A 20079-nucleotide genomic window follows, 5' to 3' on the forward strand; every position below is an offset into this window, starting at 1 on the left:
TTGCTTTTTCCACACTATTTTTTTTTGTCACCTTAGCTAACTTTTTACTCGTCTTCCATAGGGATCATGGCGAATATTCTGATAACCCAACTATTTACCAACATGAAGAAGAGGAGGGCAGCTCAGGATGTCCTTCAGGAGGTGGCGGCTGAGCCCGGTGTACCTGCTGCACACACCACTCCAACTTGGGAATAAGAGGTCCATGTCGTCGACTTGGTCAAAGAAGACTAGGGAACAAAGTCTACGCCCCACGAGCCTGAGGCGGCCAAGACACCCGAGCCCTGACCCAATCATCCTAAGGTCAGTACATCCTGCATCGACCCCAAGGAGCACCAGAACATCTTCAATCCTCGGGTGGCTCTCACCAAGAGCAAGGAGGTGGTCTTCCCCGACAAGGTGCTGAAGTACACCGAGCTATCGCCTCCTCAACTCACCTCCAAAGCATTGGGTCATCCCATGGTGGTATGCTTCTTCCGACTTTGGTGTTTTGTTTATACTTGTATTTTCTTTCTTTTCTTGGCTTAATCTTTTTTTTTTTTTCTTGTAGACGAACTCGATGATCCGAGCTGTAGGTCACTAGAATACAGGCTACTGAGGCTAAGGCCAACGTTTTTTATGCTAAGGCGCAAGTCATCGAGGCTATAGTTGCGGAGTGCCAGGGCAAGTTCGTGAAGGCAATCGGTCACATCAGGACGCTTGAGGGCGTGGTGGCGGCTGAAAGGGAGCGTGCAGAGGTGTTGGCGAGGGAAGCCAAGGAGGCTGCTTGAGGAGGCCTTGAAGGACTTTGCTCATTGGGAGGAGATCCTGACTCAGGGAATCAAGGATGTCGAGGTCCTTGTCGCTAAGAACTATAAAGACTCCCTGGAGTTTGACAAATTTTGGCAGGACCTTGCTACATCGGCCTTCTGAAAGGGCTTCAAGCTCTATTGCTAGTTGACCCAACGTGCTTTCCCCCAGCTCGACCTCGGAGCTGTGACCATTGTTGGGGTCACCACGGAGATGGTACTTCAATCTGAGAAGGACCTTGACTCCAAGGAGGAGGGTGATGGCAGCATCGACGAGGGATTCGTGGAGAAGCCGTGCAGCCCGGGTGCCACCGCCGAAGAGACTATGGGGACGGATGAGGTTGCCGAAGATGCCATGGATACCGAGTCGGCTAGGGATTCTTTTGGGAATGTTGGTGGGGGCAAGGAGCCCCATGAAGAATGAACTTTTGCCTTTTTTCTTTGGACCCCTTGTACATACAATGTATACCGAGCCTCCAAGCTCGGTTCAGTAGAATCTCTCTCTCTCTCTCTTTTTGAATGTACAAAATACTGAGAAGTAATAAAATACTCTTTTTTGTCACTCCACGTACAATGAATCAATAGCTTACAAATTTTCTAAGTGTGGATTGCCCCGAGGTGCCAAGGTTATAACACGGCTAGGCACAGTAAGGACTAACCCAAGGTAAATGTGTGTTGAGGTGAATAGAGATTGTAGGGTATATGCCCATATTCTTAGAAAGCATATGGGTCTTGTTTGTTTTTAGCGCTGAGGCCACTATTGTCTCAACACTATGGCCCTTAGGCTTTGGGAGCGACTCGAAGTCCACTCTCCATTCTGTGACTAAGCCGACGTGTGGCACGACCCGGTCGACTAAGCTGGTGGTCATCTAGACTTAAAAATTTGGTGGATGCTTGGTTCCCAAGCTCACAAGTAGTACTTTTTCAAGTTATCGACATTTTAGGCATGGGGCACCTACTTCCCTTGCAACGTCTCGAGCTCATACGTACCTTCACCGAATACCTGTCTCACTTTGTACAGACCCTCCTAGTTCGGTATGAGATTACCTATGTCGGGCTTAGGTACCATCACTTTCCAGAGCACTAGGTCGTCAACACGGAATTGGCGTCGCTTGACTCGAGCGTTGTAGTACCGAGCTACCCGTTATTGGTAGGCCATGATCCGGATGTAGGCTACGTCGCATACCTTTTTGATCAGGTTGAGGTTCATTTGCCGCTTGCCATCATTGGCCTCTTCGTTGTATGCCTCTAGCCGCAGGGTTAGTACTTCGATCTCGACTGGGATGATAACCTCCGTACCATATGTTAGGTTGAATGGTTCTTGTCTGTCGCAGTCTTGTAGTGGTCTTATAGGCCCATAAGACGTTGGGCAACTCGTCAACCCATAAACCCTTAACTTGCACCAGGCGAACTTTCAGTCCAGAGAGAATCACCCTGTTTGTCACCTCGGCTGCTCATTCACTTGGGGATGTGCCACCGACGTGAAGTTTTGCTAGATTTCAATCTCGACACACAAGTTCTGGAACTTGATGTCCTTAAACTGCTTCCCATTGTCTGAGATCAGTACCTTAGGGAGTCCGAATTGACATACTATATTCCTCTAGAAGAAGTTCTGCATGTTTCAGGCTGTGATTGTTACCAAGGGCTTGGCCTCCACCCACTTCGTGAAGTAGTCAACTGCCATGACCAGGAATCTTTTTTGCCCGGTTGTAGGCGGGAATGGACTGAGGATGTCTATCCCCCACTGGGCGAAAGGCCACGGGCTAGTCAAATACTTCAGATAGGCGGCATGCTGATGCAGGATGTTGGCGTGCCTCTAGCAATTATCACACTTCTGGATGAGCTCGAGTGCATCTGCTTTCATTACAGGCCAGTAATATCCTTGCCTTATCATTTTTTAGGCAATCGCCCTGCCCCCAAGTGTCCTCCACAGAGACCTTCGTGGATCTCGTATAGTACCCGAGCTAGGTAGCCAATCCTATCCTCATGAAGAAAGCTAATGGAAAGTGACACATGCATGTTGACTGCACCGACCTCAATAGAGCCTGCCCAAAGGATAGCTTTCCCCTTCCCAGCTCATGAAGAAAGCTAATGACAAGTGGCGCATGTGAGGGCTCGGGTACTGGACCTCCTTAAAAAAGTCTAGCGAGGAGCTTCCCGACCTCCTTGTCTACTACCCTCCACCGCTTCGGGGCGAGGTTCATTTTTTTTTTGTCTAACTGGCCTGACTAAAGGGTCCACATTTAACTTGTGAGTTATAATACTAGGGTCTATGTCGGGCATTTCTGCTATCGACCAAGCGAAAACATCTAAATTATTCAGTAAAAAGCTTACCAGTTGCGACCGAAGTGGTTCGTCTAGGCGAGCGCCGATCTGGAGAGTCTTTGTGGGCTTGGCATCGAAGATCGAGACCTGGACTGTCTCCTCCATCGGTGTAGCTCGCTCCTCGGTGTGCTCGGGGGTGGTTCTAGCTCCATGTCATCCGCTAACTTGGCCTTTCCCTTTAGTGCGGCCATGTAGCACTTCTATGACTCTAGTTGGTCACCCTGTACTACCCCTACTCTGTAGTTCATCGGGAACTTCATTGACATATATTAGGTCGACACCACCACATGTAATGCATGTTGGATGGGGTGGCGACCACCAGGAATGAGTGTTAGAACCTGATTGTATTGGGCCTGGTCCCTACTGCAACTGGTACCATGATTCGATCGAGGGGCTTTACCACATCTCCACTAAACCCGACCAGCGGTGTACCTGCTGGTTGCAAATCCTTTTGCTCCAGCTTCAGCTTGTCGAAGGCTTCGAGGAAGATAATGTCTGCAGAGCTGCTTGAGTCTACTAGAATCCGCTTCACCTCAAAGTCATTGATTATCATCTTGACCACAAGGGCGTCGTCGTGTGGATACTGGATCCCATAAGCGTCAGCCTCGGTGAAGTAGATCACCTCCTCTACCTAAGGGCACTTCGGCAGGTTCTCGTCTTCATGCTTGAGCTCCCATATTGCCACTTTACCTACTGAAGTGCTGCAACTTGCTACAATTGACCCGTAGGTGATCATGTTGATCGCCCCGCGGATCGGCCTGTCCTTTGGTGGTGGTGGTGGTTGCCGAGGTAGTTGTTGGTCACGGTCATTCTGTTTGCTTGATTCTAGCGTGTCTCTACGTTGGTCTGCAGGTCGATTCCTCGCTTCCCTGTCTTTGTACTTGATGAACTGTTTCAAATAACCTCGATAGATTAACTCTTCAATCTCGTCCTTTAGGTTGCGGTAGCTTTCAGTACTGTGTCTGATGTCACGTTGGTAATGACAGTACTGGTTGGGATCTCTGTTGGCTGGGTCTCCTCTCATCTTAGGTGGCCACTTGACAAAGCCAGTGCCCTTGATTGCTGTAAAGATTACGCCCCACTTAGCATTTAGGGTGGTGTAGCTGGATCTCTGGATAGGAGGGGTTCTAGATCGTCGACTTGACCTAGAACCCCAAGGTGGTGACTTCTTCGGTGACTTGCTCTTTCGTCACATGTGCTTGCTTCTATTGCTGCTCTCCTCTTTTTCTCTCTTCCTCTTCTTGGCCTGATGTAGCTCTAACCTTGACCCGAGAGCCTCCTTCGCCTTGATGAATTTGTTGGCCTCTTTGAGGAACATCTCTAAATTGAACCTCTTGATGTAGCTTATGAATGACTCATTCTCCCGCTGGACCACGTTCAGAAGGTTCGTGACAGACTTCAGACACTTCTTACTAGTGATGAAGTGGGTGGTGAACAGGTCCACAAACTGTGCCTAGTTTTTTATCGATCCCAGAGGTAGGTTCTTGTACTATGACCTGGTTGTGTCTCTGAATGTCATCGAGAAGGCCATACAGAGGCTAGAGTTGCCTGCTCGGCAAGTAGCATTAAGGACTAAAAATTGTCGACGTTGTCATTGGGGTCTAAGTTTCCGTCATAGGTCTCTAGGGTGGGTGTCTTGAAATTCTTTGGCCTCAGGGCCGAGATGATCTTTGGTGTTAGGAGGGAAGGCCGACTCAACAGAATAGGAGTCAGCTATGCAGCTACAGAGCTCACTTCTTCCTTTCTACTGTTGCTGCTGGGGCACTGCTCTTTGCTGAGGTGCGGCATGCTCGGCGACGATGTCGCTTCTTTGCTGGTTCCTGGTTGGTGTTGTTTACCTCAATGTTGGTTGGTATCTCAACCCTAGTATTCTTCCAATATCGAACACTACCGCGAGGAGGGAGCTAATCTCTGTTACTAGTGCTTTCGCGAACTCGAACTAGATCCTAGTTGTGACGAGGAATAGAGGGGTCTTGACCTGGGTCCTCGCCTCTTATTCTAGGTTGCTAACTGCTGATCTATTGGTTGTCGTGGTGGCGGTGTTGCTAGTCATTGTGCGGTCATTGTTGTTGATCATTGTAACGGCTACGTTGCAGCTGGTTTCTCTGGTCTACAACCTGTCGAGGTGGTGATGGATGCCGACCTAGTGAGGGGTCCCGAGGTGGTGTCTGGTTCTGAGGTGGAGTTAGGACCCAAGACAACACCAATCCCCAAGTAGGTGATTGACGTCTATGCTGCTGGTTTACATTCTAGTTCTAGTTCTGGTGGAGTGGCGGAAACTGCTACTGGTAATGATAGTAATGCTGGTACTACTGATATTGTTGGAACTGATGGATCTGTTGCATCCGGAGCTGCATGACCCGAACGTTCTGCACGAGGTCATGGGAACTGCTGTGCTTCTATCCCAACAGGAACCACATAGGGCTCTACGGTTGGGAGAGCGGCGCTCACATGAGGCAGGGGCGCGCTGACTGATTGAATTGCAAACGTTTGGTTCTGAACTGCTGAAACCCCTAGGATGGTGAAGGTGATGGTGAATTGTCCGACCGTCATCAAGGGGATCTCTGGGTTAAGTGCAGGTAGGTCGTGCTCCCTAGTGACTGTCATTTCAATGCTCTTTCTGATGTTGCTTGATGATGCCCTTAATGAAATTTTGTAGAAAAGAAATATGTAACTAAGAGTGAGAATTTAGCTTTTTGTTGCGTTTCCCACAGGTGGCCCCAATTGATGGTGCACAATCTAGATGCTCCTAGCTGGAGGGCAACTCGGGCGTCGGTAGCTTAGCTAGCCGGTTGAACTGCAAGGAAATAGATATTAGAGAGACTCGGGGTGGCTTACCCAGAATGGTCGCTCCGATGCTTAAGTTAGTGAATTGTTGTGTGAGCTGAATGCTTGTAAGCTAGTAGGCTAGAGAGCAAATAATCGCGCGTACCTTGCGTCATTGGGGTAGGTGCCCTTATATAGGCTAGTTGCCATAGGTCTCATGAAACACCTTTGAGATACTCAGTCCGTACTGTTAGGAATCCATTCCACACCAGGAGGTGGACTTCGTGATAGCCGATACGGCTTACCGAATTCATCCGCTTCGGGCGAGATACCCCTTGACCAAAATTGTCAAATACCCTTCATTTTGAATACCCTAAATTCCCAATTTCCAAAATGCTGTGGTTCAAATTCCAAAAATACCCTTGACCCAAATTACCCGAACTACCCCTCTGACCTAGGTTCCAAAATACCCTCTGACTTAATATCCCTCCGACCAAAATTATCAAAATCCCCTTAGTCTAAAATTACGAAAATACCCCCTCCCAAAATCACCAAAATCCCCTTGACCATAGTTATCCGAAACCTGATTCCCAAAATACCCTCTGACTTAATACCCCCCCTCCTTCCAAATTACCAAAATACTCTTCCTACCAAAACTACTAAAATACCCCATTTCTCAAAATCCCCAGAATACCCTTCCTACCAAAATTACCAAAATACCCCATTTCTTTAAATCCCAAAATACCCTTTTAAACCTAAAATTACCAAAATGCCCTTCACCCCAAATTATCATAAATTACCCTTTGGACCCCAAATATTGAACCCTCCTATCCTTTTAAACCCTGACTTAACTAAACCCCCCTTTCATTTTTTGAAAATTGACAGAACCATCCCCTGCCCTCCATTATAAATAAAGGCGCCGGAGTCTTTTTCGATGAGGGGATGTCTTTTCTGAGGAGAATAGGAGAGTCTCTCGGCTTTCCTCTTTAAGAGAGAGAAAGAGAACGAAGAGAAGAGAGGGGAGGTTTCGGGCAAGAAGAGAGAGCGCACAGGGTAGAAAGGGGTCAGGTGAGAACAGAGGAATTCGAGAGAGGGAGGAGAAGTTTTTTTTCTTTCTTTGAGAAGTCATCGAGAGTTTACTGTTCATCGTCCCCTTCCCTGTGACGAAGAGCAGAACGGCGGCCTTCCTTTCCCGCCATTGGTTCCTGGCCCACCATTCCCTCTGAAGAAGGCGGAAGAGCGGCTGTGGAGTGTGTTTCGTCCCTTAGATTCGGTGCATATTCAGATTCCCCACCTGAACCAGTTGCAGTAAACTCTACCGGAAATCATCTCAAAGTTCTATTCCAGTGAAATTATTCAAAACAATTTGGGGTTTTGAATAGGAAGAATACATTTGAGAAGTTCTATTCCAGTGTGTTTCGTCCCTTTGAGAAGTCATTTATGAGGTGGCATGATTCCACTTTCCACCATTAGCTGTTGAACCGTGGTCGAGCCGCTTTACGGATCAACGAACGGTCTGAGTCGTCAAATTGTCAAATTCTGGAAGGCGGCATAAAAGAACTGATAGGAAGAATACAGACCCCCTTTCGGGCCCGACGACGAAACGGGATGCTGTTCAATCCAACCCTCTTTCGGGATAAACCCCTTTAGGTCCCGATTCCAGACTCTCCACTACCTCCTGGCAGCGGCCTCGACACGCACGTCTCCGTCTATCTTTTAAGTCCGGCCTTCATCTTTTGTATCAGAGATAAGGCGTTAGGAAGAGAAGAAAAAAATGGCGCACAGATTGTTAAGAGATCCAGAGGCAGATGGTTGGGAGCGCTCTGATTTCCCCATTATTTGCGAGTCCTGCCTCGGAGACAATCCCTACGTTCGGATGGTAATCTTCCCCTTATTTTGTTCAACCCTAATTTGCTTTCTAGGTTATTGATCTTTAGGGATGGTCGACAAAGAAGGAAAAGAAAGAGATTCGCAGTTCGTCTTACTTCATCTGTAAAATAAAGCACTTTACCCCGGCTGATTAGTTGTTATTAACAAACTCTGCACCGATCGGGAAATGGGCCTCCTATATACTAGGTTTGGGAAGACGAGTTAATGGAGAGCTCGATTTGCCCTTTTCACGTTGGCTCAATTGTTCTGTAGTTTAATCCAGATTTTGATCATTGCTGAGAACACAGTGGCTCTGTTTTTGATGTTTTGTACTGGTAGGCAGCTTTTGTGCATATGATAGGGCGCTTTAATCAATTGTAGAAGCATACGTGCTTCAGTAATTTCATGGAACTGAAATGATAAAACTTAATCTTTCCATTCAGCAATATAATTCCATGTAATCTTCTTATCCTTCTTCCTTTTTTTTTTTTTTTTCATTTGTCGTTTGTAATTATACAAATTAGAAGCCATTAGATTACCCAGTACCCACACTAATGAAAGAAAAACTACTAGAAGCCATTGCAGAAAGTCACGTTCATGTTGTAGTCTTTATCTGCAACATCATTGGTATTGGTATGTTCAGGTCAAATTAACTTTATTTTAGTGTTGGCCCATAAGAAGCCTATAACACTTTTTTTTTTCTTTTTTTTTTTTATGAATAACCTAAACACATTCACTTATGGCTATTGTATCTTTTTTCTCTCATGCAGACGAAAGCAGATTTTGATAAGGAATGCAAGATTTGTACACGGCCTTTCACGGTTTTCAGGTGGAGACCAGGTCGTGATGCAAGATTTAAGAAGACAGAGGTTTGCCAAACCTGCAGTAAGCTTAAGAATGTGTGTCAAGTGTGTCTCTTGGATCTTGAGTATGGGCTGCCAGTTCAGGTTCGTGATACGGCACTTGCTATCAACTCAAACGATGCCATTCCAAAGAGTGATGTGAACAGGGAGTACTTTGCAGAGGAGCATGACCGCAGGGTATGTTGATATTAGTGGCACAGTCCTTGTTTATCCATGTGACAACCCCCACCCCTATTAGCATTGATACCGAGTAATCTAGAGGCACAATAAAAAATTAGGTAGTCAAAGTGATTCATGCTGCTAGTAATATTCTCAAGAATGTTAAACTAATCATCATTTCATTTCTGCTAGTTTTCTAATGCATCTAAATGAGAGTATGCATGCTGTATCTTTTACAAAATTCCGAAACCTGTGAACCCTACTATTCTTTTTTGATCAATAGGAAAGTTAACTTATTGATACTTTTTTGAGAAGTGCACAAGTAAGGAGGACATGGTATCCTCATTATACAAAGGTTAGATAAAACATATAAAAGCTGCATCAAGGCTTTACCCCCACATCGGTATCTACTGAAATTAATCCATCTTTCAAGATCTAGGACCAACTAAGTATTTTGGAGCACATCTGAGGAAAAAAATCTGAAGGCCCATTGAATGGCACTCCTATTTTCTTCTTTATAAAGCCCTCAGCTGATCTCAAATGGGGCAACAATATTCATATCATTGAGTCCTGTTCTTCAAGGGGATAGAGGACTATTCTTGGATTTTTTAATTAGGCCTATTTGGTATTCTGAAATCCACCCTAAAGATGTAGAACAAAAGTTCCACATATCTAACTTGAATGCACAAAATCTAACAGGGCCACTAAAAGGAGAGAGAGGGAGGGAGGGAGAATTTCTTCTCTCACTGAATTTCCTTCTTACTCTTCTGTAATGAGCAGCAGCTTCACCCTATAACATGGCTTCCAGATATATCAAACCTTTCCATTTGCTTTCTCAGATGATGAGCTTTCTGACAATCTTCCAAAGAATGGGTCTTTAGATTGGGGATGTTTTCAGGGACAAATCTTGTCAGGCTGTTTTTCTCAAACCTTTCTATCTACCTTCTCTATTTGCATCTTCATTTTGGGCCTGTTTTTCAGGGCTAGATTTCTTAAGACCCCTTTTCTGATAGAGTTTTAATGCCAATCAAGAAAATAAAAGATTAAATAAATAACAAGTTCATGCAGATCATGCTTGTGATTGCTTAGGGTTTACAGATTCATTGGTTTGTTTCAGATATTCAAACCAAAATTGTGAGATGTGCTTTCTGTTCTGGAATGGTTTTATTGAATATGCAATAAAAAATAAAAGATTAAATAAACAACAAGTTCATGCGAAACATACATGCGATTGCTTAGGGTTTATAAATGCATTCATTTTGTTTCAGATATTCAAACAGAAATACTGAGATGTGCTTTATGGAATGGTTTTATTTGAATATGTAATGTTATTTTCCCCCTGATGGTGGCACTATCTTATGCTCATTGAGTGTGGTTATACTTGACAGGCTAGAGCTGGCTTAGATTATGAATCTTCATATGGAAAGGTTCGTCCAAATGACACTATATTAAAGCTTCAAAGGACAACACCATATTACAAAAGAAACAGAGCACATGTTTGCAGTTTCTATGTACGTGGTGAATGCACAAGAGGCGCTGAATGTCCATATCGGCATGAAATGCCCATTACTGGCGAGTTATCTCAACAAAATATAAAAGATCGTTACTATGGGTATGTGGAATAGTTTACTAACTTTCCATTTTCATGTATGATAAAGCATATCTTCCATTCCTTTGTGCTTATATATCTTTCTTGAAAGCACTAAGTCATGGTACAACCACATTTTGTGATAAATGAAAAACTGCTTGGATGCATCTAATCCTTGGCTTTACTGAAGTTACATGCTAGACACAGGCCCATTGAAAACTTAACAAATCCCCAAATCAAATCAACCCAACCCAACCCAACCCGAGTTGCAACCCCACCATTGTCACTTTTCTATGGCATTTGATATGACTTATAAATTCTTGGATTTCAAAGTTCTCTTTGCTTTGAAGTTGTCTTCCTACTTGATGAAAAAAAATGCCCACCTACTTCAAAATTGTGGTGCTAGACTGTGGATGACATGTATAAATACCAGCAAGTTACCATATGTAGAAGATTTTTGCTTGTGGATGAGTCCCGAAGCAAAAGTTTAAAACTAATAAATACCTTCTTCCCATTGTATAAAAAAATACCAGTTTTCTTGGTATGTAGTTAAATACTTGAATACCATAATAGTTGTCAAGGCGACGCCTAGGCGACAATGCGCCCTTTGAGGCTTGTCTATCCTAATCGCCAAGCAGTTTTCTACTTCCTACTATAAAATACTTTTTTATTCATTATTTTTTGAGATTATAATTATAAAATAGACATTATTAAACTAAAATAATAATTTTGTGTGTTTGTATACTAATTTCTTTTTATTATTTTCTTATTTATTAGGGTTTAATCAACACAAACATTGCTAAATGCTGTATTGAACCCTCAAAGACTTAAAACCTGAACCAATAAGTAAGGAAGAACTTAAAATTTTATCTAATCAGCACATTTTCCTCTTCCATATATTCTTCTTCTAGTGCTACTACCAATACTTTTTATTTTCTTCTTTTCCTATAACAAAAATAAGGGTTCAGCCCCTATATTTATTGAGTTTTATTTTCCTTCTTCCTTTTCTTCTCATGAATATGTTGATGTTCTATACTTTAATATGGAATTTATACTTTCTTATGAAAATCATGAATAATTATTAAAGAAATATGGTTATGTTTCCTAGGGAACTACCCTAGGATCTATGTTTTAACATAAAAAAATCCATTGCCTAGGCAACTAGGCGACAAGGCGCCCCCCAGTCGCCTTGAAAACTATGATACCCATATAAATGAGTTACTAATTTAGTTAGATTGTATTCTCTTATAGTTTTATTACCTTTTTGTAAATTGTATCTTTGGTAGATATCATGGAACTTGTAAAATTGATAATTAGCTCTTTTGAATCTAGGGGTTTTTTGCTCCAATCAATAATACATATGAACAGTTGTGTATGCATGGCTATTTTTACAGTTGTATACAATGTACATATGCATGTGCATATATTTGATAATACGTGAACATAATTAGTGCTACTGAGGTTCTGGTCAATCAATTATTTGCTAGTGAGTTTACTGAAACTTGACTCTTCAAGTTAACGTGTTTCAATCTCAAGATGTCAGATTGACCTTCATGTTGCCCTGGTAGAAAAGTTGAGCAAGATGGGGTTTACTTGTAATTTTAACTTCTTTTTGCATTATATATTTTCTTTTCCCAGTACAGTAGATCAAGAATTAGCTGCCCTAACCCTGCTTCGATGTGCTTAAGAACTTTGCCTATGGCATCAGGTCAAACTGCCATTGGGTGGTGATCCAAATCCTTAGTCCATCTTCAATATAATTCATTACCTTTATTCTCTTTCTGGCAAGGCATTGAGTGTACTGTAACAGTACCTATTGGTAGTAGCTTATGTGTTACTTTGCAAATCTTACCTGTTTGTGCCATGCTTATGATCTCCAACTTGGCATTAGCTCTTGAGTCAAATTTATGATTATTGTCTCCATTTCTTCAGAGTGAATGATCCAGTTGCACTGAAACTTCTGAACAAAGCGGGTGAAATGCCATCTTTGGTGCCCCCTGAAGATGAAAGTATTAAGACCCTTTATGTTGGTGGGCTCGATGGAAGGATCACTGAGCAGGATCTGAGGGACCACTTCTATGCCCATGGTGAGATCGAGTCTATAAGAATGGTTCTTCAGCGTGCTTGTGCCTTTGTAACCTACACAACAAGAGAAGGTGCAGAGAAAGCTGCAGAAGAGCTCTCCAATAAGCTGGTCATAAAGGGTGTGAGACTAAAGCTAATGTGGGGAAGGCCCCAGGCCCCAAAACCAGAGTCAGAGAACCCAGATGATGAGGCCTCAAGACAGCAGGCAGTAGCACATGGTGGTATGCTACCAAGGGCTGTTATATCTCAACAGCAGAACCAGCAGCTGCAACCACCAGGGACGCAGGACCAGCCACAACCGATACACTACTTTAATATTCCACCTCCACTCCCGCCAGAGCGGACCTATTATCCCTCCATGGATCCTCAAAGGATGGGTGCACTTATTCCATCTCAGGAAGGGTCCAGTAGTTCCCCAAGCGGATCAGGCGAGGCAAAAGCAGCAGGTTCAGAGAAGCAGCAACATGGAGGGCCACCATCTGGTTACCAAGGTATGCCTCCGCATCAAGGTCAGTATCCCCCTTATTATCCACCATATGGATATATTCCGCCACCTCCACCTTATCAGCAATATCCCCCACCATATCAGTCTGTGGTGCCGCCACCACCCCCAGCAGCGCAGCAATATCAACAACCTCCTGTTCCACCAGGATCTTCTCAGTACTAGAACTTTCTGTTATTGTTTAGTCCTTTCTTTTTTCCAGGATCTGGATTATCTATTAATCGATTTTGTATTTGGATGTTGATTTCCTTGTTTGTTCCATGTAGTTTTCCTTTATTCCATATATGATCCCAGGAAGTATTCCATGTTTGCCGATAAAAAAAGAAAGAAAGAGGATGCTTGGGCTTCAATCCGTCTTGTATTTACTCGTTTGTGGTTACACTAGTTAGTGTCGGGTTAGCCAAAGCCAATACTTAAAAATAGAAAAATAATTCGTCATATATTTCTCATTTTTGTTCTTTTGAAGTCATCAAGTAAAATGGATTGATTGATTGTCAACGGGAGAGGACATATCACAGGGATGGCTATTTGTTGATGAGTATGGATTGTGTGATGGGTACCCATACCCATTGGGGTGGTTTCATATGATATGAGGCTGGTCTGGTTTTATTAGTAAAGCATTAACCTGGTAAATGAAAAGCAAAATAAAAAAAACACGATAAATTTGCCATATCAAAATATGACCCCTGCGTTCTTATTGCTTGGATTGTCAATACCTAGTTTTTTCCATTTTTCGTTCTTGTTCTTAGTTCTACTTTTTAGGAGTTACGAGTATCGAAGCTCTCAAAGGAAAAATTTATTTTCTCATTTTGGCATTCTAGCGGTTGATTGTTGAGAAAACTTTTTATTTGATTTTTTATATTTTGATAAAAATACCCTTTTAAGGATATCCAAAATTATAAAAATACCCTTATTTAGGAAAAATAAGTTTTTCATTTGATTTATTATATTGTTCGTCTTCCTTCGAACTCGAACCAAACCAGTATCATCTTCCTCCCTTCGAACTCAAAACTAGTGGCATCGATGAGGTGAGTTCCAATCTCCCTTCGTCTCTCTCTCTCTCTCTCTTTTCCCCCTCTCTCTCTTTCATTTTTTTCCCTCTTCATCTTTTTCTTTTTTCTTTGCTTGCCTTCACTACTTGAACCAATAACGATAGCAAGACCTCTGTCCCTCCCGTTTTCCTGATCAACCACCCCTGTTTACTTTTACCATACCCTGTTGCCGCCTCATCACTTGCGCCTCTACTGAACTATCATCACTTGCACCTCCACCGGACCTCTCTCCATCTCTGACGATGCCACTACTATTTCAGTGTGACCGTTTCGGTGCGCCGAGATCCAGATTGGCTTGTATTTTTTGCGTGTTCGCTGCCTCATCACTTGTGCCTCTACCAGGCTATCATCACTTGCGCCTCCACTGGACCCCGATCGGATCACAAAAACTGGGAACAGTTGACCGGTTCCGTTTTCCCCAAAAACCGGATTTCCTCTCAAAATCGTTGATTTTGGTCAGTGAATTGCTGAATCGGACAGTTAACCATTCGAACGGTTTTGACTATTTTTTATTTTTTTATTTTTTTATTTTTCTGTCAGAATGAGCCGAATGTTCGATTCGAAAGGTCGGACCGTTCGACCCAGTAACCGAACCCCCGACTGGTTCGGTTTTAAAAACCATGTCTCTAACGATGCCACTACAATTTGGTCTCTAACGATGCCACTACAATTTCGGTGTGACCGTTTCAGTGTGCCTCCATCGGACCTCGACCAGCTTGACTTGTACTTTTCGCATGTGGTTTCGTTTCTCACTGGGGTCGCACTGTTTTAGTGCAACCCCATGTTCCAAGTTTCGGAAAACCGCATCTTACTATTTCTCGGTCTGTCTCACAAAACAAATGAATGAAAATGGGAATCAAAGGAAAATATTCCCATTTTCTCTTCTTAATCGTCGCACCAACCAAATAGACCGTTAAGGGACCTTGAATATCAAAATCCAACAAATGGAAGGCTGTTATAAATAAAATAATTTAATATGTCAAATTTTTATGGATAATTTAATACACCGTTTATCTTGATAAATTGAAAACAGAATTCATTACAATTAGGAGAGGGGCCCTGCTTCGCAGGGGCTGGAATGGAACCATCGATTTGTTGACATGTTGATCTGGTTTTTGGCTAAAAATCGTTGAATCGGTCAATGACCCATTGATCTAAGCAATCGAATTATTGACTTGTTGACCTGTTTAACGGTTTTTGGTTGTTTTTTATTTTTTTAATTGGCTATTTAGGCAACCGGTTCCGTTTTATCCTAATCTCGGCCCGTAGCAAAAAAGCGTTGAATCGGTCAATGATCCATTGACTCGGGCGGTTGAACCATTGACCCGTTCAATGGTTTTTGGTCATTTTTTTATTTTTTAATTTTTATTATCAGAACGGGCCATCCGTTCGAATTGAACAATTGAACTATTGACCCAAAAACTGGTGGCTAGAACGGTTCCGTTTTCAGGTTGTGTAAGTCACACGCTCGAATGACATAACACGTATGGTAATGCTTAATGAACCTCACACTCAATTTTTTGCATATAATTTTTGTTCTCAGAATGGCTTGTCTATTTTTTTTTTTAAAATTTTTTAATTGAAAATTGCCCAGGCAACCAGTTCTATTTTACCCCAATCCTGGTCTCTGGCCAAAAACCATTGAATTGGTCAATGACCCATTGACTTGAGTGGTTGAATCGTCAACCCATTGACCCATTCAATGGTTTTTGGCTGTTTTTTTATTTTTTTAATTTTTGTTGTTAGAAAGGGTCGTTCGTTCAAATCGGACGATCAAATTGTCGACCAAAAAATTGGTGGCCAGAATGGTTCCATTTTTAAGTCATATGAGTTACACACTTGAATGACATAACATGTATGATATTGCTCAATGGACCTCACACAATCAATTTTTTGCCTATAATTTTTGTTGTTAGAACAGACTGTTCGTTCAAACTAGACGATCGAACCGTTGACCTGAAAATCGGTGCCAAAACGATTCCGTAAATTTTTGCTTATAATTTTTTGTTGTTAGAACGGGCCGTTCATTCAAACTGAACGACCGAACCGTCGATCCAAAAATCGGTGGCCAAAACGATTCTGTTTTTGGGTCGTATGAGTCACACGCTCAAATGACATAACACGTACGATACTATTTAATGAACCTCACAAATTCAATTTTTTGCCTATAATTTTTGTTGTTAGAACGGATTGTTTGTTCAAACTGGATGATTGAACCGTCGACTTGAAAATCAGTGGCCAAAATGGTTAATTTTTGTTGTTAGAACGTGCCATCCGTTTGAGCTAAATGGTCGACGAGTCGATTGTCAGAACGTTATTAACAATATTTATTAATAGTGGTAAGTAATATACTATTTAATTAAATAATCATTAATGATAGTTTTAATAATATATATATATTAATTATAATTATTTTTATTTTAGTTAATATGAAATAAATTTATAGTAATTAAAATAACAACAATTATAATTTAAATAATTCGTTAAATATGGTAATTTACTTTTAAATTACTTTTTCAAAAAGTTCATTAATTAATTAACTATAATTACTTATCAATTATTAAGAGTACGTTTTTAACATTAATAATTAATCATAATTAATTAGGTAATTAATTATCAACTCTACTTAATTAATTAACTATAATTAAGTGTTTAATGAATAATAATTATTTGCGAGTAATGGAATCTAACTATATTATTTTTATTATTTTTTATTGTATTATCTATTTTCTCTTATTGTTAGTCTAGATTTTTTTTACCATCTTATTTCAATATTTAAATTTTAACTTACACTGTTTTCAAAATTGTTGTAGTTTAAACATTAATATTTTAATACATTAATAAAAAATTAAATGCATGTATTTGCAAGGATGGGGGGCCTTGATTGGATAAGGAGAGAAAGGGTAGGCCATCTCATATAGCCATATATTAATATAGTCAAATGTTGTTAAATCTCTTAAATTACCACTAAGTTTTAGGAAATTGATCAACTCTGCCCCCATGTTTAGAAATTGTCTTTAAAGTTTTCTGACAATTGACTAAATTCTCAACATTACCCTTTTGGTCAATTTTACAAAATTTCGAAATAAAACTCAACATCCGTCTTAATTTGTAGCGCAATGAGAGTAAAGTAGGAGAGAAAAACTCAACATCTCTCTCTAATGTGTTGAAGTTTCGGTTTGAGTAAAGTAGGAGAGAAAATCATCTGAACACAAGCAAACTGATTCAATCAAGTTTGAATCAAGAATGCCAATAGCCTTAAGGTCAATTACAAGTTATGGTTGTCTAAAGACGAATTCACATCTCCGTCCCACAATACATCCCCATCGTGTATTGGGAATATCTCCCGATGATAATATCAGTCTCGATAGTATCATCATCGAGAGATGTTTCTAATACACGGCGGGGATGTGCTGTAAGGCGTTGTGGGGCGGCTCCTTGTGTGGCGGAGATATGCTCTCTGTAAAGACATAGTTCAGAGCTCCTCTCTCCTGTATTCTATGTACCTAGTACCTACATAACAAAATCCATTATAACCCTAAACCCAAAATAACTATGACTCAGAATAAAGACCACCTACTATTACCTTTGTAGAAATTCCTTGTAGTGGATCGGATTTTGCCAAAATTGAACTTGACCAATGTTCCGACCATCGGAGAGATGCTCCTCTCCGGGAAGAATACAACCCAAAACCAGCTCCCAAAACATGTTTCTTGTATAAATTGTTACGGTTCCCCCTCCTATCCATGCAAGGCATCGCCACCTATTGACTCGGTTCCCCCTCTTGCCTACGAAAGAAATCCTCTTATTCAAGATGTCTAATTTTGTGAACAGAGAATCTCTTAGAGCTCTGTTCGAATTGAAGGCTTTTGCATAGCTGTTGATAAGGCCCAAAGGAGGCAAAGCATCCTGATAGTGGCTTGAGACAATTTTTTCCACCCACTTACTACTATTCATCCATGTACGAGAGACAAAGCAGGTTTTTGGAAGTCCAAACTGTGCAGGTTTTATGATCATGTATAGAGTCCCTGTTTAAGTTAAAGTGCCTTTTATTGCACCATGGAGTTGTTTGGGTCTCGGGTATCAAAAGTAATTAAATCACAGACCAACCAAATTTGATCTCTCTCTCTCATCCCTATAGAGGTGCAACCACCAGCTCTCTCTCCCCCTCCTCTTTCCTCTTTCCTTCCTGTGTGTTGCATTGCAAACACCAACACCAAACAGTCCTATTTTCTCAAGGTTTTCCCCTTGTAAAAAACTCATAAATCCCTATAAAATTTTTACCATTCTTAGGTGTGCCACTAGTAAAGTTTAATCAAAATTGATTTCTCCTCTTAATTTTGATCTTATTTTGCTCGTTGAACAGAAACAAAACAGAGCATACTGATCTTTTTCGTTGTCTAAACAAAAACAAAAGAGAGCATACCTGGAAAACTCAATGATTTATGAAGTAGTTGCCAATGGACAACACCCAAGACTGAAAATTTTAGAGAGAGAGAGAGAGAGTTTAATATTAGTTGATATACATGATGTGGTATAATGAGAGGGCTGGATAGGAAAAAGAATGAAGGAGAGAGGCTCATTCGGAGGGCTGGAAAGGGGGAAGAGAGGAAGGAGAGAGTTTAATGAAGAATCAAGAAAGAGGGAAGGGAGGATGGAGAGCAATGGTGATGTGGACAACCTTGCATATAGGTGCCCAAATTGAAAATTTATGCATAACTACGGTGAACTGTCTCAAACAGTTAACCAGCCACACGTTGCAAGGTTCCAAGGTTCCGGACGCAGCATTGGAATTTCAATGGATCTCTCAACTCTTAGGCCCCGACTAAATGGTTATTAATTTATTATTTGCTAAAAAACAGCATAAATAAATGATAATTTAACGATGAATTGCATTAAAAAAGGATGCTTATACTTTTTTTCCTGAAACTTAGGGCAAAATAGACAGAAAAAATTACCATAAACAAGAAACCGGATCTGCTTCTCACATTTGGCGCTTCACACGCACATCCTATCATGCATTGGGAACATCTCCCGTACTTATTAGTTATTATTCACGGGAGATGTTCCCAATATACGGTGGATGTGCATGTGTGGTGCTCATTTGTGAGGAGCAGATCCCGTCACCATAAACAAGCAATGATAAATTTAATTAAGAATAAAATTACAAAATGCATTTGCAAGGTGTCAACCAACTGGTTGATAAGGTCTCCTACTAATTGTAGTGGAGACTGGGAATCAAATTCCGCTTGCACCTGGGTTGGGGGGTTATGGGTTGGAGATGGGCTATCCCCATTGTGTAGCCCTTAGAGAGAGAGAAAACTTAATGAACAGTGACTTGTTAATAAACAATTAACCAAGGGACCATTTGGTTTGGTTCGTGGAGTAGTGGTCTGAAATCTGAAGGACAGAAATGGAATCCCACTACCTAGGTTGAATGGCCATTCCCTCCCTCTCTATTGTGAATAAAATCCTATTTCAACTATTCTAAATAATTCAAGTTGAAAACTGTCCTAATAAAAAGATCCATAGCAATTATAAAAGCAATAAAATGAAAAAAAATAGCCATAAACGATCAATAATTAATAAATTCAATTAACTTACATTAACTTGAAATACAATATTGACTTCCATTATATAATTACTAATTTCCTGATTAATTTTTTTGCAGGGAAAATGATATTACATAACTTTTACATTACCCCTTTTTTCAATTCCGCCATCATAATTTATGAAAAAAAAAAGAAAACAGAATCAATAAGAAGAAAAACTATCTAAAAGAAAAGATTTTTATGAAGAGAATCATGAGAGGACTCGAGGCAACTAACGTGTCATGTGTAGGAAGCTAGAAAACAGCCTAAAGCTGTTTTTTTTTTTTCCAAACAACCAAAGTTTTTCCCTGTTATTTAAACACATGGTCTACATCTGACTCCCACAGTCAATTATGTATTATGATGAAGCTACGGCTCAATTTAGAAAGAGTAAAAATACAAATGTGTGCAGTACAAATACGTACAAAATACAAGTTTTTGCACTCTACATACTTGTATTTGTACTACAGTTCAAATCCTGGTTTAGAAATACA

General features: G+C 41.1%; 1 protein-coding gene across 1 annotated transcript; it reads left to right on the forward strand.

Moving 5' to 3' along the window:
• Window positions 1-6812: 6812 nt before the first annotated feature.
• On the forward strand, window positions 6813-13292 carry LOC104611444 (zinc finger CCCH domain-containing protein 40-like). Its single transcript, XM_010278491.3, has 4 exons — window positions 6813-7755; window positions 8516-8785; window positions 10156-10379; window positions 12288-13292. The coding sequence occupies exons 1-4, from the start codon at window positions 7651-7653 to the stop codon at window positions 13105-13107; spliced, it is 1419 nt and encodes a 472-aa protein (XP_010276793.1). The 5' UTR covers window positions 6813-7650; the 3' UTR covers window positions 13108-13292.
• The last annotated feature ends 6787 nt before the right edge of the window (window positions 13293-20079 follow it).

Source organism: Nelumbo nucifera, chromosome 3 (genome assembly GCF_055504915.1).
Source record: "Nelumbo nucifera cultivar China Antique chromosome 3, China Antique-T2T, whole genome shotgun sequence".
In the NCBI taxonomy this organism is placed as follows: Eukaryota; Viridiplantae; Streptophyta; class Magnoliopsida; order Proteales; family Nelumbonaceae; genus Nelumbo; species Nelumbo nucifera.

Bases quoted from the DNA above. Each gene is read 5' to 3' on its own strand.
- LOC104611444 (XM_010278491.3), top strand. From the start codon at position 7,651: ATGGCGCACAGATTGTTAAGAGATCCAGAGGCAGATGGTTGGGAGCGC. The intron at 8,786-10,155 runs GTATGTTGATAT...TATACTTGACAG, and splicing joins CAGAGGAGCATGACCGCAGG to GCTAGAGCTGGCTTAGATTA. The intron at 10,380-12,287 runs GTATGTGGAATA...CCATTTCTTCAG, and splicing joins ATAAAAGATCGTTACTATGG to AGTGAATGATCCAGTTGCAC.